The following is a 27,872-nucleotide window of genomic DNA, read 5'->3' as shown; positions in this document are numbered from 1 at the left end:
GGCACCGGCGGGAGAGAAAACGCGCATCGCGTTTCCATGGATGTAAACAGGGGGAGCCAGCGTTCAGTAAAGGCATATTTGTGTTTTGAGTCCACGTCCTTCTCCGCACAACCAGCATTGCAGGGCTGGCTCCCGCTCGTACAGACGTTTTTTTTTTACTCCCCTTTATTCCGCGTTCCCGCCTTTTGATCCCCAATCTTCCCTTTCTTATATTTCCTTTTTTTCCCGTTCCTTCTTTCTTTTAATATTTCCTTTTTGCCTTCCTTTTCTCTTTCTCTTTTCTTCCTTTGATCTCTCCCCTCATTGCCTTAACTGTGCTTTGTACATAAGATATACAAGGTTCCCTATATATAAGCTCCTGTATACTGCAATCGACTCAAAGCCCTCGCATACAGCATTAGATGAGCCCTCTGTTTGTTTCAACGGCGGGGCGTGAAACCCGTACTGATTACCCCTTCCGCCGCATTTCCGCGCAGACAGACGAGCGGGCAACACTGTTATCTCAGTGCAACCATGTCACTAGCGCAAATTGATCGCAGCCGAGTCTCTTCACTTCGGATTTGACCTTCCTTTCCTTCTTTTCCTTCACACGACTCCTTTTCCTTATTTTTTTTTTTTTTTTTTGCCGTTGTCGTCAGCAGTGCTCTACAGGCTATAGCGTGCTCTACCGATTGTCGTCAACGGTGCTTTACTCTAGCAACATGGCCTTGGATTTTTCTGCCGCATCATCGCAAACTCAGGGAAAAGAAGCGATCAGGGGAGAAACCAGGGGGGAAAAGCGTGATCCCCAATTATTCTAAGCGCCGCACTATTTGGGGAAAATGGGAACCATGGCGCAAAAAAAATGGGGGGGGGGGGGGATCGAAAAAAGAAAGGATAAGAGGAAAAGGCATCGTCGATCAGGTCTGGCTTCTAACGGATGGGCTTGAATGAAGATACCGAACTGGGGAAGTGAGGGGGGCAGCTGCTCTTTCTTGTGTGCCTGTAGCTCGGTCCTTTTCGGCCGGGATGCGGTGTTTTCGCCATCGTGGAGACACTCTCTCCCTGTTTTTCGCCAACTATAAGATACCGAACACCCGCACTGGCCCGTCATGGATGGCGTTGCTTCTTTTTTTTTTTTTCGCCGCGAGCCTCGCGCGTAAAAAACGAACGACCATTCCACGGTCACGGCTCTTAAACGCCACTTAACCTCCAGGGCACTTGCATACTTTTTTTTATTCGTATCCTCTCTTGTTTTATTTTTCTTTGCTTAAAGGTTACCAGGGCCATCGCCGAACTTGGATTCATACATTTTATTTTAGTTCTCTGCAGTGTCTGCAATCTGCCGCACCTCAACCCTCCTTTGTTATGCGTTTTTTATTAGTCTTTCTTTCTCGTTCAACCCAAGGTCTGGCATATTACTTCCTCTTTTTACCTTTAGCCTTGGCTAAGTGGGGCGAAACGAGGCTATTTACGCTAAGGATGCCTCCCACCCTCCCTCCTGTACAAAGTGCATACTCAAGGCGTGCCGGCCAAACCAGGGAAGGCCGTCTTCCGCCGGCTCGCGCTCGTTATGCGCGCGCAGCGCCCCCAATGAAGTGTGTGGTCCACTCCAGCTCATTTATTCGGTCGTGCGTGGTGTGCATTTTTTTTTTTTTACGTCACGTTTTACGATGGTGCCGAAGAAGTGGCCGTGGACCTATAAGCGGATGCAGTCGCGAAAACTCTGCCCCCTTCGGGGTCGAAAGAGAAAAATATCGCCGACGCCAGAGGGAGCAGCAGACGGCTAGGGCCGATGGTTGTGATGTCATATAGGCAGTCATTTCTCTTGCACACACTTATACATCTGCTGCTGCTGCGCTGGCCTTTTACGAGCCACCACTCTCTGCTCTGTGGGTTGGCGCCAAGACGACGACGTGCTGAGAAGACTGTTCTTTGCCGCCGTCGCCACCACCGAACGACCGTGTGGAATGCGACAAATACGGCTGAAGTGTTTATCACTGCGCGGTGATGTAAATGAGATGTTTCCTACACGTGGCATTCAAAAAGTGAGAAGAAAAACGTGTGTGACAGTTGAAGAAAGCCGTCTACACGCATCTGCACGCTGGAGAACTGTAATGCCGGAGGAAAGTAAATGTGTTCGATCTCTTCGCCATTTCCTTCACTTCCGAAGGGGGCCCCGCGTGCACTTCTCGAGCGCGGGCAGAACTGCCTGCGCCGACATGAATAATGTATACCGTGCACAATTTGAGTCCTCTTGAGGGCGGCTAACGGTGCCTTACTTGCCTGACGAAGCCCACATCCTTTTCTAGCACTTGGAAGCAGCAGTGCATATATGGGCGTATACAATGGAGCATTTGAGAGAAGGAGGCGTGGTTCCAAAGGCGGAATGGTAATAAAGCTCACGCACTTGTGTGTACACATAAGCAGCCCCCGCTGCCGCAGATGCTCTCGGTGTATACGGTTCCTTTATAACGAGTCCCGTTTTTATGTCTACGAACTGGTTTGTTTTTTGCTCAATGTTGCAGTGTCGACTGCGGCTGCTTGAAGACGTACATTCCTGCTTCATTTATGCGCAATGCGCGTGCGGCAAGGTCAACGGATTCTTGCTCCGCATAATATGTAGAGTGCTGCTTCATTTCGTGGCCGCGAGTTTGTAGGGAGTTTTAGCGCTGCGCAGTTATTGCAGTAACGCAGTGCGGCATGTGCTACGCAGTGCTTAGTAGCGGCGCACATGTATGTTCTTGATCCGGTGTAGACATCGCAGAGCTGGGTATGACAAGGCAGTGGTGTGCTAAATCTACTTGAATTAAAATAGCGAGTTTTAGAATATCGTCATCATTTCGTTTAAGGGGATAGAAGAGCGGAGCGCCAGTTCCTATGCGTTCCCATGCGCCCACATCATTCATCCTTTCCTGTACCCAAGGACGCGGGATCGAATCCCGGCCTCGGCGGCCGCTTTTCGATGGAGGCGAAAAGCAAGGCGCTCGTGTGCTGTGCGATGTCAGTGCACGGAACCCCAGGTGGTCGAAATTTTCGGAGACCTCCACTACGGCGTCTCTCATAGCCTGAGTCGCTTTGGGACGTTAACCCCACAAAACCAACCAACCAACCATCCATTCTTTCCTCCATATCAACATTCTCCGCGTGCGCAATGCGTCCCGCTGTTCTGTTATCCCCTTAAACGAAATGGGGACGCTATACTAAATCTCGCTAATTGCATGGTGGCCTTTCGGGAAAAGGTCGCGTTTACTTGATGAAGACACTGATCATCTTTACTATATTGGTAGAGAATGCTTATTTGTACCAAGACAAGGAGGCAGAGTGTATTTCATCACTGTGTATTTGTCTTCTCAGCACTGAAGCACACTGTGTTCTAGCTTTGTATCGAAATCATTAAGGGTTGAATTTTCATCCACTGCAGGGAAGGGCCTTGGAAACTTTAAGCGTTTCTTGTCAACACCATATCACATTTAGACGGAAGAATACGGTTTTCTGGATTATCTTTCAGCTAATATGACTTGGGGGCTCGTAATAATCATCTAGCAATAGCTATTTGTAATCGAGACATTCATGGTGGTGCCCCATTTTGTCGACATGCAAGAGTCGCTGTTGCTATAGATGGCGTTTCGATGCCGTTTTCCCGAGCTCCGCTGCCGGCTTCGGGTTGTATACTACTTTCCTAACGACTGTACCTAGTGAAAACAGGACTCTTGCATTAGCGGCAAAATTTTCCTCGTCCTTATTGTTTGAAAAATATTCCCGTTTTTAGCGCCAAAATTTGAAGTTATGCAGCTTTTTCGCGTCTCTTTCCGCGTTCCGATGGCTGATGTCTAAGCATCTGGTCTGTGTCAGGGGAAAAACGCATGCTTTTTTTAGGTCCTAACTACAAGTGAATGGGATTTTATATCGCACCTGTTTTCCATGAATTGCAAACCGAAAAAAAAAATTTAATATCGTGGAAAAGAAATTTCCACTGCGGGCCTTTTAATTCCCAGCTTCCCCGCTTTAACGCTGAAATAAAACATTTTTTTTTCGCTCTCAATTTGCGCCACCTTTTGATATATTTGATAAATAAAAAAGAACAAGTGGCTCTTTTCACTTCTTTTTTCTTTTGCTCACAAGACGTGAAAATATATAGATGCTGACGAAAAAGGAGGGCGACGAATGACTTCCATCATGACACCAAGACATCGCCAGAGCTACAAATACTTTTCAGTCACTTCGTAAGAGAACAAAGAAGCTGAACATTGCACCTATATAGCTAAACTGGTTCGTGAACGTTACATTACGGAAAGAAACAAGCCAACAGTCGGCGAGGCCAAGGAAAGCGTTGGGGATGGTACTTTATGCCTTTTTTTTATGTTTACTTGCATAATCACAGAGATTAGTAATGTAATCTATTTAAGGGAAAGATAATTAAACACAGAGTAGAAGAAAAAACAACGTGCCGATGGTGGGAGCCGAACCCACCTTAATTGATCTGCTTGTAGCTTACGGGGGTCTCGGTTCTGGCAGTCTTGAGGCCATAGGTAGCGTAAGAGGGTTCTAGCACAGCGTTCGCCCTTCCTCTTGATCACGTTCTACGTGACGCTGGCGGTAACAAAGGACGTTCCACGTCCGCCGCTTTGGCTGAGGGTGGCGCTGGTGAACACTCTCAAGGTTCGTATACAGACAACATGAATACCCAAGCAAGTAGCAGGGGGGGACAGCGGCCGATGTAGCTCAGTTGGAAGAGCACCGGACGCGTTATTCGGAGGTCGTGGGTTCGGTTCCCACCATCGGCACGTTGTTTTTTCTTCTACTTTGTGTTTAATTATCTTTCCCCTAAATAGATTACATTACTAATCTCTGTGATTATGCAAGTAAACATAAAAAAAGGCATAAAGTACCATCCCCAACGCTTTCCTTGGCCTCGCCGACTGTTGGCTTCTTTCCTTCATGTATTATAACGAGCACCCTCATTTCCCCTTGATTGATCTGCTTACATTACGGAAGACAGTTGAAAACGTCTGATCAGAAACCCATCACTGCGCAGTTGCAAACAAATCAAGTTTTTTTTTTTTTCTCACTTCATATTTATAGTTATTCACGCAATTTGAATTACTCCCGAAGTTTCACGCTGCTTGAACTGAACAACAGAGTAAAATTTAGGGAGTCTATGGGTTAAGCAAGTTATGGCTTTTTGAGCTAGAGCAAATATGCGAGCTGAGTGAAAAACAATACGGTCATAAAAAGGTACATTCTGTTGGCGAACAGCTTGAGCGATGCAAATGCTTACCAAAAAGCACCAGGCACGTTTCCAGTCTTCCAGATTTCAACGAATAGGCCTGCTTACTTCTCTTCCCGTATTGACAGTGCAGAGCTGGGACAATCACCATGACAACAGTTGCAAAGAGTGCAGTGTGAGTGTGAATGCGGTGCAATGACCCGTTACCTTCTTTCTGTGGCCCATAAAGTGATTTCTGTACACACCCACAAGAAGGGCACACACCCTGGAAATTTTAAATCGGTGCCAATTGACCTGTACCATTCGTAGTAGTCACGCATTTGCAGTGCGTGCAATCGAAGTTGTACCGAGCGTGGTTCGACCACGCAGTGGGTTGTTAAATGACCCTCAGTTCTCATTTGGGTTCCTCACACAGGGTACGGCCACTCCACTCCGGCCACGTGGGGCGGCAAGACGTTCTGCATGTTCTACGCCCTCGTGGGCATCCCCCTGGGCCTGGTCATGTTCCAGAGCATCGGTGAACGGCTCAACACCTTCGTGGGCTACCTACTGAAGCACGGCAAGCGGTGTCTGCGTATGCGGAACACAGACGTGTCCGAGACTAACCTCGTGTGCCTGGTGTCGGTGCTCAGCACCGTAGTTATGACGACGGGCGCGGCCGCCTTCTCGGCCTACGAAGGGTGGGACTACTTCGACTCCTTTTATTACTGCTTCATCACGCTCACCACCATAGGGTTCGGCGACTACGTGGCGCTGCAGAAAGAAGGCGCGCTCAAGCAGAAGCCCGAATACGTGGCTTTCAGCCTGGTCTTCATCCTGTTTGGCCTCTCGGTGGTGTCTGCCGCCATGAACCTGCTCGTGCTGCGTTTCCTCACCATGAACACCGAGGACGAGCGGCGGGACGAGGCCGAGGCCCAGTGCGCCGCCCAGGAGGCGGTGCGCCTCGAAGGTGACGTCATCACCGCCGACGGCAGCGTCGTGTCGGGCCACGGCGGCGACCACTCGGACACGGACGACGTGACGTCGGTCTGCTCGTGCACGTGCTACACGCACGGCTCGTCCAGACCACAGCAGCCGCAGCAGCCAAGGTGGGTTCTTTTATGCAGCACCTTTCCTAGACATTTGGCGGGTAGCGCCATCTGTTGGCCGCCAGGAGCGAACACTGAACTCAAGTGAGGTGCTTTAATATTCTAAGTTTGAGAAAAGTTGAGGTTTCAGAGAGATTGTGCGTGACCATAGTGATTGCTATGGCCGTCTCTTCGTCCCCGCGGCAAAACCTGACCTGTAGAATTCTTGACACCAACTGTTACCGAAGCCCATAGAAGATCAGTGGTGTACACCGAACATTCGAAATTCACGCAGTGACTTCGAGTATCAGCGCCACGTGGCGTTTGGTAGCAGCAGTGCAGACTAGAAGCATTTATACAAACTGTTTTTTTTTTTCGTTGTTAAATATGTTAACTCGGTGATTTCTCATTACATACTTTGTTAGCAAAACACTCGTGTGTGCCTTCCATATTCCCTCAGTCTTGTTCTTGTTGTGCTACGAGTGTTTCAAGCTTTGCACGAAGGACTTTCCCCGCGACAAAACGCACTCAAAGCGGGAAAAAAAGTTTGTTGAAGGTTTAACGTTTCTAGACCATGTATAAAAAGTGAAAGCATGTCGCTTGCTGACGAAGTTGCAACGCTCAGCGTTCCGCAGTGTTCCCCTTAACAGTGGATCATACTGTACCTCCAAAACTTTTCTGCTCATAATTTGACCAAAATCGATGTCTAACCTAATTCGAGTGTGGCCAGTTTAGGAGTGTCTTCCAAATTTGGGTGCGCCACCCTCAACACTATTTGACTTCGTCCGAATTTGACCATTAGAAGCAGCAACTAAATAACGGCACTGAGAAACGAAATGTAGAACTCATAACGGAACTAGGACCGAAATTCGCAATGCTTACGCATTTCTGCACGTAGCAGCTACGCGGCCGTAAGTAAAGTTTCGGTTTCAACAGAAAAACACCGACAGATAGGCCTACTTCAGGTTTCAATTCAGCTTATTTCGAACATAAACGCAAAATGCGGAATATATCCTCGTGGTGACACAAAATGACATTCATACGTCTCTTGAAGAGGCCTTCGTATAGCATTACGATCGATAATACTATCGATAGGTCTGTCAAAAATTACATAGTCGTTGGCCAGCCATATTGCGAAAATATTTTCGATAACCGACTATTAGCAATACTCAGCCCATGTCGTTATATACATTTTTAACGAGTCAAATAAATTATTTATTCTGCAGTTAAAATCGTGGATTACATCCATCATTACAGTCATGTTCAAAAGTACCTAATTAAGTTTGTTTTTATCTCTGACCAAAAAAATATGCAATGTAAAAATTGTAGCAGTGCAATCCCGCACACTTGTAACGGCGTCATTTCCAATAAAGCTAGGCAGTGCTCAGTAGCATGGGCGCAAAGCTGTGCGTCTCCGGTCGCTGCTGCCAGCACAGGTAGGCCACTCTCGACCCGAATACTTTATTCAGTACCAGAGTAGAACGCGAGAACGTCAAGTCTTGTGATAGTTACCACCATCACTATACTCCGCACGGCAAACCAAGCTTACGCGGAAGTGAGTCCGTGCAGTTTATCTTCTCCTAACGATGCACTATTGATACTGCTATCGAAAGTCCTGCCGATGTTATTATTAATAGTATATTCGGACGCACCATCAATCATCATCCTTGGGATGAAGGCCTCTCCCATATCCCTCCAATTAACCCGGTACTGTGCTAACTGCATCCACATGACCCCTGCGAACTTCGTAATCTCATCCGCCAACCTAATATTCCGCCGCCCTCTGCTACGCTTTCCTTCCCTTGGAATCCAATTTGTTACCCTAAGCGACCATCGGTTATCCTCTCTTCGCACTGTATGTCCTGCCCATGCCCATTTCTTCTTCTTGATTTCCACTAGAATGTCAGTAAGTTGAGCTATTTCTCTGACCCACTCTGCACGCTTCCTATCTCTTAACGTTACACCTATCATTTTCCGTTTCATAGCTCTCTGAGTTTTCCTCAGCTTAAGTAGAACCTTTTCCATTAGCCTCAACGTTTCAGCCCCATAGGTGAGTACAAGTAAGATTCAATTGTTAAATGTTTTCCTCTTAAGCGATACCGGTAAACTGCTAGTCATAATCTGCAAGCACTTCTCCAATGCGCTCTATCCGAATATTATTGTCTATTTCTCTATTTCTATTTCTCTGACCCCCTCTGCACGCTTCCTATCTCTCAACGTTACACCTATCATTTTCCGTTTCATAGCTCTCTGAGTTTTCCTCAGCTTAAGTAGAACCTTTTCCATTAGCCTCAATGTTTCAGCTCCATAGGTGAGTACAAGTAAGATTCAACTGTTAAATGTTTTCCTCTTAAGCGATACCGGTAAACTTCTAGTCATAATCTGCAAGCACTTCTCCAATGCGCTCTATCCTAATATTATTGTCTATTTCTCTATTTCTATTTCTCTGACCCACTCTGCACGCTTCCTATCTCTTAACGTTACACCTATCATTTTCCGTTTCATAGCTCTCTGAGTTTTCCTCAGCTTAAGTAGAACCTTTTCCATATAGCCTCAACGTTTCAGCTCCATAGGTGAGCACAAGTAAGATTCAACTGTTAAATGTTTTCCTCTTAAGCGATACCGGTAAACTGCTAGTCATAATCTGCAAGCACTTCTCCAATGCGCTCTATCCTAATATTATTGTCTATTTCTCTATTTCTATTTCTCTGACCCACTCTGCACGCTTCCTATCTCTCAACGTTACACCTATCATTTTCCGTTTCATAGCTCTCTGAGTTTTCCTCAGCTTAAGTAGAACCTTTTCCATTAGCCTCAACGTTTCAGCTCCATAGGTGAGTACAAGTAAGATTCAACTGTTAAATGTTTTCCTCTTAAGCGATACCGGTAAACTTCTAGTCATAATCTGCAAGCACTTCTTTAATGCGCTCTATCCTAATCTTATTGTCCTAGTTATTTCCCCCTCGTGGTCAGCATCTGCGGTTACTACTTTTCCCATGTAGACATATTTGCCTACTACTTCCAGTGCTTCTCTACCTAACGTAAACTGCTGTTCCTTCCCGAGGCTGTTGAAGATTATACCTTATCTCCTGCATATTATTTTTAGGCCTGTATTTGGGTATTTCCTGTCAATGTCATGAATTATTCTTTTTGTAATTAGTCCTCAGGTAGTTGCTTAGCAAGACAATGTCATCAGCGAATCGCAGATTACTGAGGTATCCTCCATCAGTCCTTATCCATAACTGCTCCCATTTCATGTTTCTGCATAGTCGTTTACGTAAGCTGTGAATAGTACTGTGGAGATCGTGTCTCCTTGCCTAATGCCTTTCTTAATTGGAATTTTATTACTTTCTTCGTAGAGAACTCGATTGCTGTGCAGCTACTATAGACATTTTGCAGTATTTTCGCTAATGGCTCATCTACACCCTCATTACGCAATGTTTGCATGACTGCTGAGGCTTCTATTGAGTCAAATGGTTTTTCGTAATTAATCAATGCTATGTATATGAGCTGGTTATATTCCGAGCATTTTTTTTATCACCTGGTTGACAGTCTGGACATGATCGATTTCCGAAAGCATGCGTGATCATTTATTGTATGGTAGACTAATTTTGCCGTGATTCTATTAGCGATTGCTTTAACATATACCTAGTATGTAACGGGCAGTGAGTTTATGTCTGTGATTTTCAAAGTCCTTAATGTCCTTTTCCTTATGGATTAAGATAATGTTAGCGTTCTTCCTAGATTCCAGTACCTTCGATATCATGCGGTATTGCGTATACAAGGTGGCCAGTTTTTTTTAGCATGATAACCGCACCGTCCTTCAACAATTCTGTACTTACCTGATCTTCCTCAACTAGTTTCCACATTTCATAGCTTCTAAAGCTTTCTTAATACCGTTCTTCGTTACTAGTGTAACGCCTGATTTCTCACTACTGCCAAATCTCGTTATTGTCCGTGCTACTTCGGCTACACTATAGGTAGGTCAGTATAGAGCTCCTGGGCTACTTCGACTATCTTGTCCATATTAGTAACGACTTTGCTCGCCTTTTCCTTTAACGCATGCATCTGATTTTTGACCATGCTTTGTTTTCTCTTCACCGTTGTCAGGCTACGACTGCCAATATTATAATATCTAAAGCACTATCGACAGAACCACTGATATATTTTTTATCATGAAATAGTTCGAAAGTAACTCAACTATCGATAATGACCTATTGTACTATCGACAGTTATACATCACTACAGGCAGTGCGAGTTATGCGGGCTCTAGCAGGCAAAACCAAATAGCCCAGCTCAAATTATTACGCTACAGCTAGAGACTGGTGCGATGGCGGTGAGAAAAGTGAATCGTCGCTAATGACGACCGCGTGGATATCTTGCGTATTGCTGAAAAACAAACGAACATATAGGACTCTTAAACTTTAATTTGAATGCAATACCACCAGATTTCATCACTCAATTGAAGAATTACAGCATCCTCCTAATTAAGCACTTCTAGTACAGTGTGAGATGAACTGCTTGCCGTCCAAACCTATGCACAACATACTTATGCCCACTGGAAACACACCGCGCTCGCTTACTCGAGCGGAACGGTAGGCTTGCGAGTGGCGCGACGCGCAGCTGCGACCGTGCGATAAGAAACCTTCTCCGCTCCGCACCGTGACACACTTGGAATTTCCAGTCTTCTGCTAACGGTTCAGCCGCCGGTTCAAACGCTGACGCCGGCAATGAGTGGCTCCGCACGCTCACAGCTTTTTCCCAATTAAGTGTATGCTCTACGAGCGCTGGGCCTTACACATGGAGTGCTGCTCTCATGTGCTCGCAAACCAAACACGGAGGTCAGGAGGAGGAAACAAATTCAACGCATTACTAAGCGTCAGGTCAAAGCGGTCACCTCGCACCGCTCGCAGCTTAAAGCCACTCTACAGTCTTGACAAGTATTTAGACGTTGAACGAGTTTACCACTATAAGCTACAAGTCAGGGCAATGCTTTTCCAGCAGCTACGCTGCCACGACAGCGGTAGCGATCGACTCTGGTGCAGAAACTCCCATCTAGAACTAAAGCACGCTATACCGAAGAGGAAAGTATGCCGCGCTGTTGTAATTAAACATCTTGAAACAAGGTTTTAAAAGGGACGTTTAAATTTGTCACAAGAATACTTTCACTACGTGTGCGCAGGAATAATCTCGTTATACCCATTACTTTGTTATAGCCCAGACGAAAAAAACTACAGAACCATGTCAAGAATACGACAAAATACACTGTAGTTCTGTCGTAAACGTCAGATTTTTCTGTAGTTCTTCTGTAGTATATTTCTGTTGTCTGTAGTTCTGTACCACTTTCCTGTTGTAACTGCAGAAATTTCTGATGTTACTACAGAACATTCTGTTGTCACAACAGATTTCTCATCAAAAACCGCACAAAAATTTTGTCGTGATGACAGAAAATTTTCTGTAGTTTTTTCCGACTGGGAGGCTACTCAAAGCTTCACTGGTACAAGGCGAGCGGTTTGATGTCTTCCAGAATGCGCCAATGTTGGTTATATATCAGCAAGGAGAGAAAGCGTGCTGTGCACGCTCCCATAGCCGTGAAGCTTCTTCAATGGTCCACTGCCTCGCTCGAACACTTGGGCCATTTCTTTTCTCTCTCTCTCTCTCTCTCTCTCTCTCCTTGTTGTCGCTTGGTCTACTTCTCTTCTATAGCGAGGAGTGTGTCGCTTTTCTTGAGCGAAAATTTCATCTCGCATTTCTTTTTCTTGTTCTCTTTTCCTTATCTCCCACGCCCCCTCTTTCCGTACGGCCGGTGCGACAGGTATTCGCTGCGGTACTCGCCGTCTCCGCCCGAGTCGTCGCTGGTACACGACGACGTACTCCTGCCCCTGGACGCTCTCATGATGAAGCGGGCGTCTGTCTGAGACGCGTCGTCGTCGGCACCGCCTCTGCAGTAGTGATGGTGGCAGTGATGGTGGCAGTTGGAAGCGGGGGGGAAGGACGGATGGACGGCTCGGAGGGACCTGCAGTGTCGACACCGCCGCCCCCGCTTCCGCCGCCATTTTTTTTTTCCTTTCTCATCACGTGGGTATCTCTTTCTCACTCTCTTTCTTGAATCGCTCCCGTCCGCCCGAACGTCGCTCTGTCAACGTCGTTTCTTTTGTAGAATAGCAGCGCCTGTAGTGAAATATTGTCCCGAGCGTCGCGAGTTCCTTTATTGCCACCTCGACCAAGGGGCAAACAAAAAGAAAAGTGCGATACCCTGCGCAGCCTTTCTTTTTTCACTCAACCCATTTTGACTCAACATGCCCTTGTCCCTGAACGGTGAGATACTGAGTTGCTGCGCCTTATTTCTATTTTTTTTTTACTCTGAAACGTTTTACTAGTCTTTTTCAAAAGTTCCCAGGGCCGTCCAGTGTACACTTTCTGCTGGGCTTCCCCGTGTGCTCAGAGGAAATGGGTGACTGCTCCCATCTCTACGGGGCTGGAAAATGAGGGACCGTCGCCTTTTGCGGCGAAGAGTCTTTGCCACCGGTATTGTCTGTATTTGTTGTGCATGCCGTCATTGCACTCGCCGCCGCTTCGGTGGCGGATAACGGCTGTTGCGACGCGCGTCTCTGTTTTCTTTCTCTCCCTCTTTATTTCCTTTTTCTCTCACATCTTTAAATCCTCCTCAGTGCGCACGAGGCAGCGGAGCTAGAGCCAAATGGCACGCCTGTGCATTTTCTTTCTTTCCTCGCAACAAAAACAGCAGTGCCCCCCACAAAGCTGCCAACTCTGTGCTACTAATACATGGATGGTGAAAACTGTGCACACTACTCGGCTCAGCAGCGAATTCACTGGCAGGGGGACTTTTGAGAAAGACTGTCTGCAAAAAAAAATGTATTAAGTTAATGAATGGAGCAATGAGCAATGGTAAGAAAGGGATTCTTTAAAGCAAGACGAAATTTGTGTACGGTTGTCGCGGCGAATTTTAGCAATCACAGGATCAGATTCTGTTAAACGGAAGACGTGGCTTCGTTGTTGTTGTCCATTACGTCGCGCAGCCTTGTCGCTAAGGGAATAGTATTCTCATGCTAAGTTTTCTAACTTCTGGCCGAACTAGAGTGATTTGGGCGCTCTTTGGGTACCATATGGGAAGTCCGGTAATTATTTTTTTCAGTTCACGATTTTAACAAACAGCAACCATTTATGTATTATGGGCCGCCGAAATACAACCGACGCCACTGAAAAGCAGCGCTTCCTGTCGGCAATAGCATCGAATCCTTGCTTATGCGGTCTTCTCCATCTTTCACCTATGCGAGGAATCTTTACAAATGACTTTCTTTCTTGTTTTTTTTTTTTTTACGCAACAGTGGCGCTTGGTTAAACACGCGGAGTTTGCGCAATTTTAGTACACAGGCGTCAAAGCAAGCTTTGGTAGCAACACGCGCCAATTTACTCTGCTCAAAAGCAGTCCCGAAGAGACAGAGACAGTTATTTGATGTATGGTCTTTACGTTTTAGCCTTCTGTCCAGTGCTTTGTAGTGCTCTTCCTAAGCTGATTGCGATTTGTGCCGAATTGTACGTATGGAAAAGGGGAATAGTAACTGACCAATCACTGAAAGATTGTTGCTCAAGAGCAAACTTGTATAAGGACTGAATGTTGACAGATGCAGTTCTGCATTAACGCACGCGGGCGGTCCTGCTGCACAGTGCTGAATGCAGCAAGTCTATAGTTGAATTCGTCTGCTGCACAGTGCTGAATGCAGCTAGTCTATAGTTGAATTTGTTTTTTAGCCTGCAGCCTTTTTTAGCCTGTAGCGAACTTAGTTCACCAAGTTCGACTTAACTTAAATACTCATTAAGGTTACTTAGTTGCCTCTGTTCTTACAAAATCAACCGCCAATATCAATAGGTTGTCGTATATAGACCGAAATGACGCCAATCGCACATCAATGTGACGTAGCGGACATGTCATTCGGCGCATTGATCGAGTGAATGCCTCGAGCAGTATTCTCTTCTCGCATTTTTCACACCACATCTTCGCCACGGATACCGCTAACTGTGCAATTGGAGTCGCGTTACCTAAGCATCCCTTTATTTTGTTGTTTGTTTATCCGTATACATAAGCGCTTTCTAAACGACGCCGACGGCGCGACGAAGTTCGGGCGTTCGGGAGCGTTCATCGCCAGTACAAAAGAACAATTGCTCGATATTAACAAAGTGCTTAAAGTCAGTGTGGAACGTCGCTCCATCATCAGGGTATACATACACGCATATATCGTGCTCTCCGTGTGCTCAAGAAGCAGCGAGCGGTTGTTCGGCTCCTGGAAGTGGAAGTTTGTTCGCCACCACCTCGGCGCCGCCGACTGGACAAGTTAGACACACCTCGTCGGATGGCCAATGCTGCGTTCTTTCATTTCACCCTTCGGCCAAAGTGGTTGGAACAAAAAGAAAACGAAGAAGAAAACAAAACTTGCCCTTGAGATCCGTGTTCGAGTACCAAGCTATGGTGACTGTGTTTCAGTGGTGAATGTGTGTGCGTGTGTGCGCTCCTAGGACCACGGGTGTTCTTTTTTCTTTCTGTTTGTTGGACTTTCAACAGATTAACTTACGTGTAGATGAAAGCGGCGTAGGAGAATCGCGGCAGGGTTTGGAAAGCAAGGATAAGGCGACCTTTTCATCTTTGTGGCTCGTTCATTGTTACGTTTATCACCTGTTGTCGCTACATGCTTCGTGTGTACAAGGATAACGCGTAAGTCGAAATGCAGGGAGTGGGACGGTGAAGGCAGAAGAACGTTGTACCAACCATATCCATTCTTACTACACGATGTCTTCGAAAACATTCTTCCAACGGTTCAAAATGCGTTGCAGTGGCAATCCATTAGACGCAGCTTTCGAAGAACTGAGTCGGCCGCTCTGCCTAATGCGACAGAACTGGTCGCCTTGACTCTAAGCAGAGACGCGGATCGGTAGCTGCTTGGGCAGCCAAAGTGAAGATAGTTCGAACTAGAAGGCCTCAGAATATTTGGTCTAGTTATGCAAGTTCGAATTGCGATCTGCCTCCGCTTTACGCGCGCAATGCCGTGGCTAAAGTGTCCGTTCGAACAAACCAGAAATTCGAAATAAGCGGGCACGTTCACATTAACTCAATTTCATTCTACGATTGCGATCATTCAGTTGTGCATTTCTTGACTGCTGGAGTGAAGATTTTGTTACCGATTCTTAATTAAAGCAGTGCTCTCGGAGATTTATGTTTGCTTCCTGCCAAGAACTGTCACACAATGAGTTTCAACATTTCGTAGCTTTATTCTCGAATGATGTCACGGTGAGCCTATACCGGTTGCTATCCTAATCACGACACGTTGGCGGTATTCAATTGTCATTTATGTTCACAGAGCGAAACTTCTCTCTAATTTCACAATAGGTTGTTCGCATGCAAAAAAGAAATACGCTTGTCACAGTGATGCTGTCTATTTCACTACATATATCATATTTGGCTACGCATCCTCTTTGTGCGCCTTGCGAATTCGTATCGTTTCGTACTGACGGTCAAGCTTAGTATACAAACCACGGCCACGCTCTCAGCTGCGACCTAAAGTAAAGAGATAAGGACTGTTGCGTTCTAACGCAACGTTGGAAACTGCAACGTCTTTCGAACCGAATGACTATGTCGCTTTTTCTCTCTCTCTCTCTCTCTCTCTCTCTCTCTCTCTCTTTAGAATAGCTTGGTATCGGGCAAAAAAATTTACTTTGGACCAAGTCGATAACACACGCAGGGACGTGTGGCTTTTCGCTACATGTAGTAGACTTTTTAGCTAAACGTTTCAACTAAGGACCAACTCAAGCAGTACATGCCTCCAGGGCACATTCCCGAACTGTGTCCTTAGCGCCATATTTATGACCGAGTGATCTATTCGTACATTCTTTGGTCGTTCGATGTGCGTCGTATAGAACGTATATAGTTTCCATTTTCTCTCTCACAGTTTTCGACCTTTGCCTTAACACGAACGGTTTCGATAAGAACCAATCTGACTGTTACGTCGAATCGACACTTTGGAAACTAAATGCGGTGAAGTACACATCTGAGCAGGGGTATTAGGAAAAAAAATTTGAAGCTCAATTCCTGAGCATAACTTCAGCAAACTTTGTAGCTAACTTTATTTAGGACATATTTTGGTTATATTTTAATCATATTGTGGACAACCATCTCAAAAATACGTTGCGTAGTGGCATTACATTTCTGCATCCACAGTAGTTTTCTCCACTCATCGTGACGTCAGCGAGGTACTACTACGTTCACTGAGGATTTGTGAAGTCAGAGTTTGATCTGCTTTTGGCAGCTCGTTTCAAGTACTTGGACGTAAATGGATCGCTAGTGGTTGTCAGAGGCCAAGTAATCACGAGGCTTGGGCCGTAGTTCTTCAATTCATATACTAGCTTAAAAATTCCAGCTTATAATGCCTGCTTATATACTGCGGCCAGTTTTTAGAACTTATTAAATGTACAAATGCACAACTCTGGTCCCAATTCTGATTTCAGCATAGAGAAGGTCATATTGATGCCACAGGCAGCGCATTTCTCTGCAGATTTTTGCATATTGGACCCATAAGTGTGCTGTATTTTGTAAAATGAGGCATTTGGTGAATTTAGAAGATCGTATGATGAAGTGTTTTTTTTTTTTTTTTTTTTGGGGGGGGGGTCACTCATCTACTTACATCACTGTGTATTCGACGCGGCTCGCGACTATGACAACAACTGCCAAATGACAAACATCAGTACAGTTAGTTATTATTTGTACGCTAAGACGATTTATTTCGCACTCCATGATTGCTGAGCCAATAAATGTTAGCTAAAAAAAAAAAAAAAAAAAAAACTAAGGAGGCTTCCGTTAATGTTGTTAGTATGTAAGTGCAAACATGTCGAATGCAATATCCAAGTGTTTGAAATGCCAAGCAAGAGGACAATTTTCATTTCTCGCTGTGACTTCCCACGGTTTTTTTTTTTTTCTTTTTCGGCGTTTCACAGCTTATCATATATCTGGCCACTTAGCTTGCCAGCTGGCGCGGACTCTGGCCAATTACAACTCAATTTAAGTTAGCTTTGTAAACCATTTTGAAAACTGTCCCCACACGCGCTTGAGGTCCAAATAACAGTGACAACGTTTTCTTGTGCCTGCTTCGTGGGCCATCCGTTTTACTGCAGTATGCTTCCCGAACAAGTGTCGTATAGTGTTGCATACCTTGCGTTCTTCTTCGCAGAGCTCTATCTCGCTTATGAGGTTCAAGCTTAGTACTTCCATTCGAGTCTTGATCATTCCAGATCAAGCCTACATGTTTTTCACGAAAGAGCGTCTTTTCTTTTAATATTTGAACACTCCGCCCTATTTTAGCGCTTTACAGCTGCCACATGTCTTCAGAAGTCACGCGCGAAGAAAAAAAGCAAGAAATCTTGGACACAGAAGCACACATGTAAACAGCAAATGTACTTGTCTCAGATATATCCGTGATTCTTGTGTCCGCGTTTATACGTGGTGGTTATCTTCTGAAAATATGTTAAAGTAGCCCTGGTTAGAGTTTCTTCCACAGGGCGACCGCCAAGTATTACTAGCTGGCTATTAGTCGTATACGCGTGTTTCAGATGCTTCCAGAGAACGCTGCAATACAACACTATTATTTCGCCGTGCCACATAGGGAAAGCCTGGCCCTGCCACTGTCGGTGTATTTGCAGCGTCTAGACCGAGCCAGATGTCCGAGACCTCTCTTGGCATCACACATTGCATTGTAATACCAGCATAGAAGACATCTGTGTACTACTACTACTGAATTTACTTGCTTGGAGTCAATTCCATTCGTTACCACAATATTGTTCCTAAATATTTGTTCAAATGTTGAAATCATCATTGAGATTTAAGCTGCCTTCACTTGCCTCTTTCGTGAGGTTAGCGCTCTATAGTGCTTTTTTTTTATTTTTACGAAAACAAAAAGTTATTGTAGTTCTGCGCGTTCCGCCAAGCGCCCACTGCGCATGCGTGGTGCGTCACTCAGAGTTAGTGCGCATTTATCGCCTGTCCGAAATGATAATGGAAGCTGTGTAGCTATCATCAACAGATCATTTGATGCAGATCACCGATACGGGGACGGTTACCAGCAACAAGCCATTATGTGCGCATATTACTCAGTCACCCTACCATTACACTGGTCTAATTGGTCTTCATTCATCTTGACCTAAAGGTGCGCTAACAAAATATTCAAGGCATAAATATGAACCCCTATTTAAGAGAACGTCCATCCTATTGCGATCAAGAAACCAGGTCACACGAGAGTGATGGCCGGGAGGCCATCACTCCCGTGTGATTTCCGATCAATGTCTTTGATCGGAAATCAAGGTGGTTTACGTGAGCGATCCTTCAGTTGCATTAACTGGGGAAAAAAATTGTTTCATCGGAACAGAAGGAAGGGTGATGTGACGAGTTTCATGTGCATTTTATGTATTTTCACTTTCGATTTTCTTTTTTTTTATATCATACTTATTGATGTTGGGTAACATGAAAATAAAGAGCCCCACCGGGGTGGCGCAGTGGTTACGGCGCTCGACTACTGTCCCCAAGGATGCGGGATCTAATCCCGGCCTCGGCGACCGCTTTTCTTTGGAGGCGAAAAGCAAGGCGCCCGTGTGCTGTGTGATGTCAAGTGCACGTTGAAGAACCCCAGGGGGTCGAATTTTCCGGAGCCCTCCACTACGGCGTCTCTCATAGCCTGAGTCGCTTTGGGACGGTAAACCCCTTAAACCAAACCAAACATGAAAATAAAGTGCAGTTGCTAGTTTGCGCAGTTGTGTCTTTTGCTGTCCTTCTTCAGTATTTTGTTAGCGCACCTCTAAGTCAAGACACTTAGTCACGCGCCCTTAATCTTGCTGTGCACTCCAGTGAAATCGTGCTTTTGGTCCGTGGTAGCTCAAGAACGTTCCGTTGTCACTTTTCAGTAACTCCACCTGAGCTGTTAATTAGGAATCGCGCTCATGCGCACTTGACGGTGTAGGAAAGCACCAGCGTGGAAGTAAGGCGATATATCTACGTGCTGGAACGTGAAATTTTGCCATTACCATTTGGCAGGTGCATCTGCGGTTACTGCTCTTTTCAAGTATTACCCTAGGAGTGTACCACACTTCTGCGCAGTTAACAGATTACAATGGCGTTAACGCTGTCCTTATACATTGTTTACGTCTGTGTGCGCCTAGCGCCATGCATACGTCCCTACTTAATAAACTGTGACCAAACGCAGCATCTTTCGAAAGATAGCATTGGGAATGTGCAATGTGTTGAAGTGTTGTTTCATAACGAATGCTTTGTGTATGTGTGTGTCTGTATTGTTTGTGATTTCTGCTTACGCGAAAACCGAGCGAACAACATCGACGGTGTGTCTTTCGAATTATATCCTGTCCCGTCTCTCTGTGTGTGCGTGACGGTGTCCTTGTCTCGATCCATGTGTGCGACTCATCGTTTTATTCCTTGCCTTCTTCTTGTTCCACGGACACTTCGGTCTCATGTGTAAATAAGCGAACCTCGCTACATTAAAGTCATGTCACAACATATGTCGGCTGTTAAGGGTCTGGCCAAGCACGCCTGCACGCACTGAAGATCGTCGCATTCAACCGACACGGCTCAAGGTACGTGTTTCTTTGTCACCACCTTTCAGCTTATTTTTTGGGGCGCAAACCTGGCTAGCTTCATTATACGCGATAATCTGTCTGGCGTTATTAGAGAGATTTAGCATACCGTGATCCGCGATCCGCCACCGTGACCCTCTACCGCTCGTTGGCGGGGCGCACAAGCTGATTGGTTACGATGCGGCAGGTCAATGTGCCGACATCAAGTATGTGGCGCCATCTATCGGCATCAAAGTGATCTGAGCATGCGCAATGGAACACGCGGTGGCGGATCACGGTAGCGGATCGCGGATCACGGTGTGCTAAATCTTTCTATTGCAACACTCGACGCTATCCTTAAAGGTACCCTACTGAAAAACCAAAAGTTCTACGGGGCAATAACCTCACAAAATCTCATTTAATCGCATAAAGTCTCATACGGTGCACATCATTTACATAAAATATCGTACATAATTTATGATAATGTACAAGAAACTATGAGAACTTATGCAATTATATGCGACTTGTACGTGATTTCTTATGTGAATTGAGTGAGATTGTGTGAGAAAATGTGAGGTTATTGCCCCTTACAGTCTTTTCAGTAGGGTAGTGTCGTAACAGCCGTTGTGTTGGCATCTCTTGTCAGTGATGGTGAGAGGGTCGAGACTCCGCTGACTTTGAACCCAGGATCAGTGCAATAGTAATAGATTCCCTGCGTTGTCGTTGCTGCCTTGTCATCAACCTTGTCATCTGACCACACAAGAAAGACACACTCGAGTTCTGTGATGCCTATGCTGTGGATCTAGCGCAAGCTATCCGATTGATACGCCCCGTACTGGCGGAAGGTAATGTGCGGTTGAGAGCAGAAATGTGCTATTACCGTTACCAGCGACTCTGTACGTGTCTAATATTTTCAGAAAAGGTTCATTCTTGACATTACTTTGCTCTAGACTTTATCATTTGCTAGAACAACAATTCCTAACATGTTTTATTCTGACACCGGTACCTGCAAGGTTGCGCTGTTTATATAGAGAAGCTAGGTGTTAGCTGGACGGAGAAGGCTTGTGGGAAGAGAGGCGGCAGTCACCGCCGGACAGCGCATAAGCTCACTGTTGACGCACCGTCGAACGGCTTTCTACAGTATTTGCATTGATGTTACTCCAGCTTGGGATTGAGCGGCAAGCACACGAGGCGGAAGTCATTCAAGGTCAGCTACTGGCGAACACCGCTGTCTTTGCGCTAGCACGAGCACAGAACTGTTGAAGTGTGCTTATTGCTTTGGTTGCTGACAATTTATTTAGATCTGGTGTCGATTGAAAGACACACTCAAGACCTTAGGATAATGTTTCAAGACATAATTTGCGGACACACACGCGCGCGCACACATTCACATCATGTGGGCCCACTAGTTGGTGCTGATACTTTAGGGGCTACTCGTGCAGGAATGCTCCAAACGAACTAGACGCGGAAGTTGCCTTCTAGCCTCCGCATCCCAGCCCTAGCAGTCAGAGCTTTGACTCCCAACCCACGATGCGAGAAGTCACCACTGCGGCGGGTTCGGATCTGAGGGGACAAACACGAGTTGCGTACTCGAAGCTGGCTTTATTCTGCCCGAGTACGCGGTAAAATACCGCACTCAAATGCAACCGCCGGAGCGAGCGAACGTCCCGCTCGGGTACGGGGCTGAAAGAAAACCACCGAAAGGGGAAGCACACGCGGAAAGGTGAAAGGAATGTTCTGTTCACCTGGCGTGGCTTCGCGCTCACGGCCTGCGGCGGTGTCTGCGATGACCGGATGGCTCAAGCGACAGCAGTGGTTTTCTCGGCAGGATGTCTGAGCCACGCGCGTGTGCGATCACCCGCGGAAAGATAAAGAATTACGGGAGGCGCGCTCGTCTCAGACTGTGGATCATACCGGGGGAAAATAGGCCTGAAAACCGCGGCAGCGTCGCTGCGGAAGATTGGGAGGCAGCGGGGGTTGACCGTGTGCCCTTTTCACCATGCTCACTAACAGCGCGAAAATATCGCGTGATAACTACGTGGGCTGCCCTGTTTGCATGGACCGACAGCGGAGGGTCGAGTTGGAGAGTTGAGTGTGCTTGACCCTACAGGGTTTACATGGAGCCGACCCGACGAGCCCAGAACCAGCTCTGGACGAGCGGCGATTACGGCGACGCCTCGCGTCGAGGCGAAGAACTAGAAGACGGCACCCGATTCTGATTTTCCCCCACAAATTTGTAGCGTTTTCCGTACTGTTCTCCTCTCCCACTGTGCCCCGACTCAACCCAATAGTGTTTACATGCTTCCTGCAGCAGGGTCAAATCCATTCAATTCACTCTTTGCGCGGGAGTTGACTGGACTCGGCCCATCGTCTCCTCGACCGGACCAGACGGGGTTTACATGAACCCGGTAACCGGTTTTCGACCCGGTAATTCAGCTCAACTCACTCCTGTCAGGTCCCTGTAAACGCCGCTACAATGGGACTGGAGATTCATGTGTATCCCCAGAGACTACACATTCGCCCGGCCGAAGCCAGTGAAGTAGGTCACGCATATGGTACTACGTAAGAGTTGGGTGAGGGAGGGGGGGGGGGGGGTGCAGAAATAGACGACATAGCAATCATCGACATCCTTCCCGACAATCTAAACGAACATAGGTCAATAGATCAGATCAGGTCAGATCAGGTCAGTAGATGATTGGCAGCAATGTAACTTGAGAAATTACCAGTTCGATCATTTCGGAATGGCGCTGATGACGTACGCTACAGCAGGTCGGAAGGAAATCAAAGTTGCTGGCTATCAAGGTGCAGCACATTTTTGCAGAGCCGTACTTCGACGACGATGAGAATGATGATGCACCTTTTATGTCTAAATTGAAGTTGAGTGGGAGGATTGTAGAGCAGATCAGGTTGGAATGCTGGCAGAAGTCGACTCGCGTACTAGCCGGACTCGCTTGTACTTTGTGCTAGGCTTTTCACCAGTCAGGGCCGCCTCCCACACATAGTATGGATGACGGTCACTACAAGACTGCAAGCTTGCTCGCATAGCCCCATGATATACGAAAAAGCGTGAGACAAGCGCCACAACAGGGGAGAGCCAGCGGTATCGGCTTGGGCGAAGCGAAACTAAAACCGAAATATAACAGCTTTCAAAAAGTGTTCGTGTTATCCGCAGCCAATAGCTTATGCGGTTTCTCGTTCTATGCTGCCGGTTTTAACACTATTCTTTCGACCAGATTTTAGAGCCGCTAGAGAGCCGCTCTCGCATGCAGTCATTTCCTGCTGACTAGTGCACCGCCATCCGGATCCGTCTCTCTGGGGACCGCGGGACTGCGGAATCTCCGAGGCCACGCCTGCCCTGCGATTTGTCAGCATTCGGGCGCTGTAAAATATTAGAGTTTTAGCTTACCGTGATCCGCGATCCGCCACCGCGCGTTCCGCTGCGCATGCCCAGACCTCCCTTGACGCCGACAGATGGCGCCACATACTGGATGTCGGTAAAGCCCCTCTAGATGTCGGCACACAGACCTGCCGCGTCGGGACCAAGCAGCTTGACCGCCCCGCCCACGCGCGGTAGAGAGCCACGGTGGCGGATCGCGGATCACGGTACGCTAAATCTCTCTATTTCAATAGAGAGATTTAGCGTACCGTGATCCGCGATCCGCCACCGTGGCTCTCTACCGCGCGTGGGCGGGGCGGTCAAGCTGATTGGTCCTGACGCGGCAGGTCTTTGTGCCGACATTCAGTATGTGGTGCCATCTATCGGCTTCAAGAGGGGTCTGAACATGCGCAGTGGAACGCGCGGTGGCGGATCCCAGTAGCGGATCGCGGATCACGGTAAGCTAAAACTCTCTAATGATATTTTCACCGTACTATTGCGTCGCTGCAAGGTTATTTGCGTTATCCCAAATTAAAAATTACGTGTCCCTTTCAACGAGTGATATTTGTAATTGATGTCATTCGCGCGTGTCACACTGTGAAATTCAGTTACACCCGCACTAAAAGGCGCTGGCCCTGTGGTGAGTGTGCTGCGTGACCTACGTCACTGGCTTCGGCCGGGCGAGTGTGTAGTCTCTGGGGACACAATGAATCTCCAGCCCCATTGTAGCGACGTTTACATGGACCCGACATTAGTGAGTTGAGTTGAATTGTCGGGTAGAAAATCGGTTACCGGGTTCATGTAAATCCCGTCGGGTCGGGTCGAGGAGACGACGGGCCGAGTCTAGCCAACTCCCGCGCAGAGTGAATTGAGTGGATTTGACCCCGCTGCAGGAAGCATGTAAACACTGTCGGGTTGAGTAGGGACATAGTAGCCCTGTATACATGGACTCGACAGAGTCGGGTCGAGTAAGTCTGTCGAGTAAAAAACCAGTTGTCGGGTTCATGTATACGCAATCGGGTCGAGTAAAATAGCCGCGGAGCGGGTCGCGTTAACTCGCTTGCAGGGGGTAGGTTAACTCGCTTGACCCGCTTGTCTAAAAGCATGTAGACGCTGTCGAGTCAGGGAGTGCGAACTCTGGGATTAAAAAGCAACCGGAACGGCGGGGAGCGTCAGCAAAGTTGAAGGCTTTTTAGCCCTCATCAACGATAATAAATAATAATCGAAGCTCTCGATACTAAAAGGCAACGGAATCAATTGCGAGTAAGAAACTTGCACAATAACTACAAATCTCGACGCTACGCGCCGCTGCGATACTTACTCGCTAGAAAGCGAGTTCATGTAGACACCAATCGGGTCGAGTAATGGTGACCTCACTTACTCGACGCTTACCCGACCCGGTGCTGTCGAGTCCATGTATACAGGGCTAGTGGTAGAGGAGAGCAGTACGGAAAACGCTATAAATCCGATGAGGAAAAACCGGAATCAGGTGCCGCCTTCTAGTTCTTCGCCTCGACGCGAGGTGTCGCCGTAATCGCCGCTCGTCCAGAGCCGGTTCTGCGCTCGTCGGGTTGGGTCCATGTAAACCCTGTAGGGTGAAGTACGATGAACTCTCCAACTGAACCCTCCACTGTCGGTCCATGCAAACAGGGTTTTTACGGCCCACGTAGTTATCACGCGATATTACACTCGCGCTGTTAGTGAGATGAGGCATCGGCGGCCGCTTTTCGATGGAGGCGAAAAGCTAGGTGCCCGTGTGCGATCCCAGGTGGTCGAAATTTTCGGAGTTATCCACTATGGCGTCTCTCATAGCCTGAGTCGCTTTGGGACGTTAAATAATGCCCAAAACAAAAAAAACTCAGAACTCTTTCTCTACCGCCCCAAGCAATACGATACAGGCAGTCCGCCTAGATACCAATTAGATCATAGTATCCAAAATCCTTGTGCTGGGTCTAGTTCTTCACTCCCACGGTGCACACGGAGAAGTCATAAAGACTTTCCATACACAATGTCAACAGACCACTCGACTAATTCGCCGCATAGCCAACCACAGGGCAGGTTTACGCGAGCAAAACTCAATTCGCCTTACCCAGGCTTACATTATATAAGCCGCGCCACATATGCCCTCCCATACCTCCCCCTCAAACAAAAGGAGAGAGACCGGGTGAACGCGCTCCTACGAAGTTGCTCTGACTGCCCCCCCCCCCCCCCCCCCAGCACATCTAATGCCCGACTCCTTAAACTCGGTGTACACAACACTTTCGAGGAACTTAGAGAAGATACATTAATGGCACAATTATCCCGCCTATCCAACTCGGCGGCTGGCCGCACTTTATTATCCTACTTAAACATTAGCCCAGTTACACACCCCATTGACGGTGTCCCCCTTTCTCCTAACCTCCGTTCTAACCTCATCATACCTCCCATCCCAAAAAACATGCACCCTGAGCGAGACCAAGGCCACAGAATAGCCAGGGCTCATGCCCTTCACAGACAATATAGCGAGGACCAAGAGGTGGCCTATGTGGACGCGGCGGAATATGTCAGGCTCCCGTATGGTTCTGGCTGTAGCCGACAATCAAGCAAAGCTGCTTACTTCCAGCTCTATAATCACCAATTCCACCACATATGCAGAGGTGGCAGCCATTGCGCTTGCTCTCATCTCTACATCTGCCACAAAAATTATCTCAGTCTCCAAATCTGAGATTCTAAATTATGCCAAGGGCTATATATCCCGCATCGCTGCTTGCATATTATGCTTCTGGCAGCCCTGGTACCCCATAAGCCTCATCTGGACGCCAGCACATGCCAGCCTCCCTGGCAACGAGGAGGTTAATTCCCTAGCCCAAGGTCTTAATTACTTTCCGGGCAAGAGGAATGGAGCCCCTATACAGGCCGAGGAGTGCCTGCTCTCCTTCCGGAGTGCCTTCTCTTGTACTACCGGGACAAACGAAGGGAATATACACCCCCAGCCCCTTCTCTCACCATAGCGTAGGCCGTACACTGCTGAAGCTTGCAGACTCGGACTGCTCCATACCCTACACTACTATATGCCCAATACATAGACCTGTTTTCCTCATCATGCAGACTATGCGGCAAACCAGGACACTTCCTACACATCCTTCTTACATGTCCCACCTTTCCTCATCCCCCATCAATGAACATAGCAGAGTCCTACTGGGAGTCTCTCACGAAGAGCACCTCAAGTCGTGACCAACGGAAGATCATTTCCAGTGCTATGAGGAGGATTGCTCTTCAAGGGCTTTCTTTTGCGTTATAAGGGTGTCTCTCATGTAGTAAGGGAGCACCCCAATGCCACGCAGGGAGCTCGCCCCCACTGGCATTCCAATGGCAATAAAATGTTTCTACCACCACCACCAGTCGTATCTGGCTCTTCGCGCACACTAATCACTTTGTCTTCAACCATAGGTCATAGCACCTCACAGTCTTTGCAAACCGTTACAAAAAATAATTGAAGCGCGCCTCGGCCTGAGCTATCGCTTCACACTAAATTTAACCGAAGCTAAACCACAGCCAATTTTTTTTGTTGCAGGTGAGTTCTTAAAATTGATCTTCTTATTTGGCATGCATCTGCTAGTGATGTTGAATGCTAGTTTGCGATAAGGATTTGCACCGCTGCCATATGTACCTCAAATTGCATTCCTTAATCACTTCACCACACAAAGCGACATAGCGCTCGATCACCAGTGATCGATGCTTTAAATCACCGATTTCAACATGTTGGAATCATCTCGTGACCTTGCGCCACCTAGTGGTAGTCTAGGCACTGCACTTGTAGAACCAGTTTACAATTTCCCGCTCTGGCAGAGTTGCGATTTTTGATGGACCTTTTTGAGAACTACTAATGTGCATGTGTTGTTGAGAAAGAAAACGTGGTGGCTGCACTTGAAAAAAACAACCTGCCACTCGTGGTAATGCAGCATCAAATGTTTGTGGTCAAAAGACTTTTAGGAAGTCAAATACCAAATCAAATAGTTGGCTTTGTCACCTGGCGGTGTTCATTAGTGATAATTACCCGAAAATGGCGCCAGCTATTCACTAGTGAGTGTTGGCTCTGTTCGGGTGGATTTATTCTACTATAAAACGAATTCCTGAAGGTCCGCCGCGTGTCCAACATGTATACCCGTCCTTTATGGCTAGTTTGCAGCAGTTTTGCTTTGGTGCCTACGAAAACCAGGAACTGCTTCACCGCATAAAAATGAGGCTGTTTTCACATGTAGATTTTCTTCTGTAACTGAAGAAGGGCACAGTGCATAGTTTATTTACTGATCTTCAATATATGTATATTCCAAATATTTTGGTAATAATGCATCTGTAGATATCATGGCTTTTCCATCTTATTTTCATCAACTCGCCACAAAATGGAAACTTCCAGATTTCGTTTTGTGTTCCCTTATGTTCTTGCTTTGTAACCTGTATTTTTGGAAAATCATCCCATTACATGCAATTTTAAATGCTGCAGTATTATTTGTACTGGCAAAAAGTATCTTCTGAAACTTATGAAAAAGTGCCATTTTCTCGTGGTAACGAAATAGTTATAAGCTATTTCAGTGATAAACTGCTCAATAGCTTAAGC

General features: G+C 46.8%; 1 protein-coding gene across 1 annotated transcript in view; it reads left to right on the top strand.

Moving 5' to 3' along the window:
• The window catches only part of Task6 (TWIK-related acid-sensitive K[+] channel 6), a 94,014-nt gene extending 77,130 nt beyond the window's left edge, over positions 1-16,884 (top strand). Inside the window, exons 2-3 of the mRNA XM_084582379.1 lie at positions 5,625-6,297; positions 12,092-16,884. Coding sequence (XP_084438505.1) covers positions 5,625-6,297; positions 12,092-12,194 — 776 coding nt within the window. The 3' untranslated portion in view covers positions 12,195-16,884. The remainder of the gene's footprint in view (positions 1-5,624; positions 6,298-12,091) is intronic.
• The last annotated feature ends 10,988 nt before the right edge of the window (positions 16,885-27,872 follow it).

The sequence above is a fragment of the Amblyomma maculatum genome, chromosome 10, assembly GCF_055883805.1.
Source record: "Amblyomma maculatum isolate TAMU_Amacu chromosome 10, ASM5588380v1, whole genome shotgun sequence".
NCBI classification, from domain to species: domain Eukaryota; kingdom Metazoa; phylum Arthropoda; class Arachnida; order Ixodida; family Ixodidae; genus Amblyomma; species Amblyomma maculatum.
Note: the sequence above shows the minus strand (reverse complement) of the source record. Positions and strands in the feature narration are given on the sequence as shown.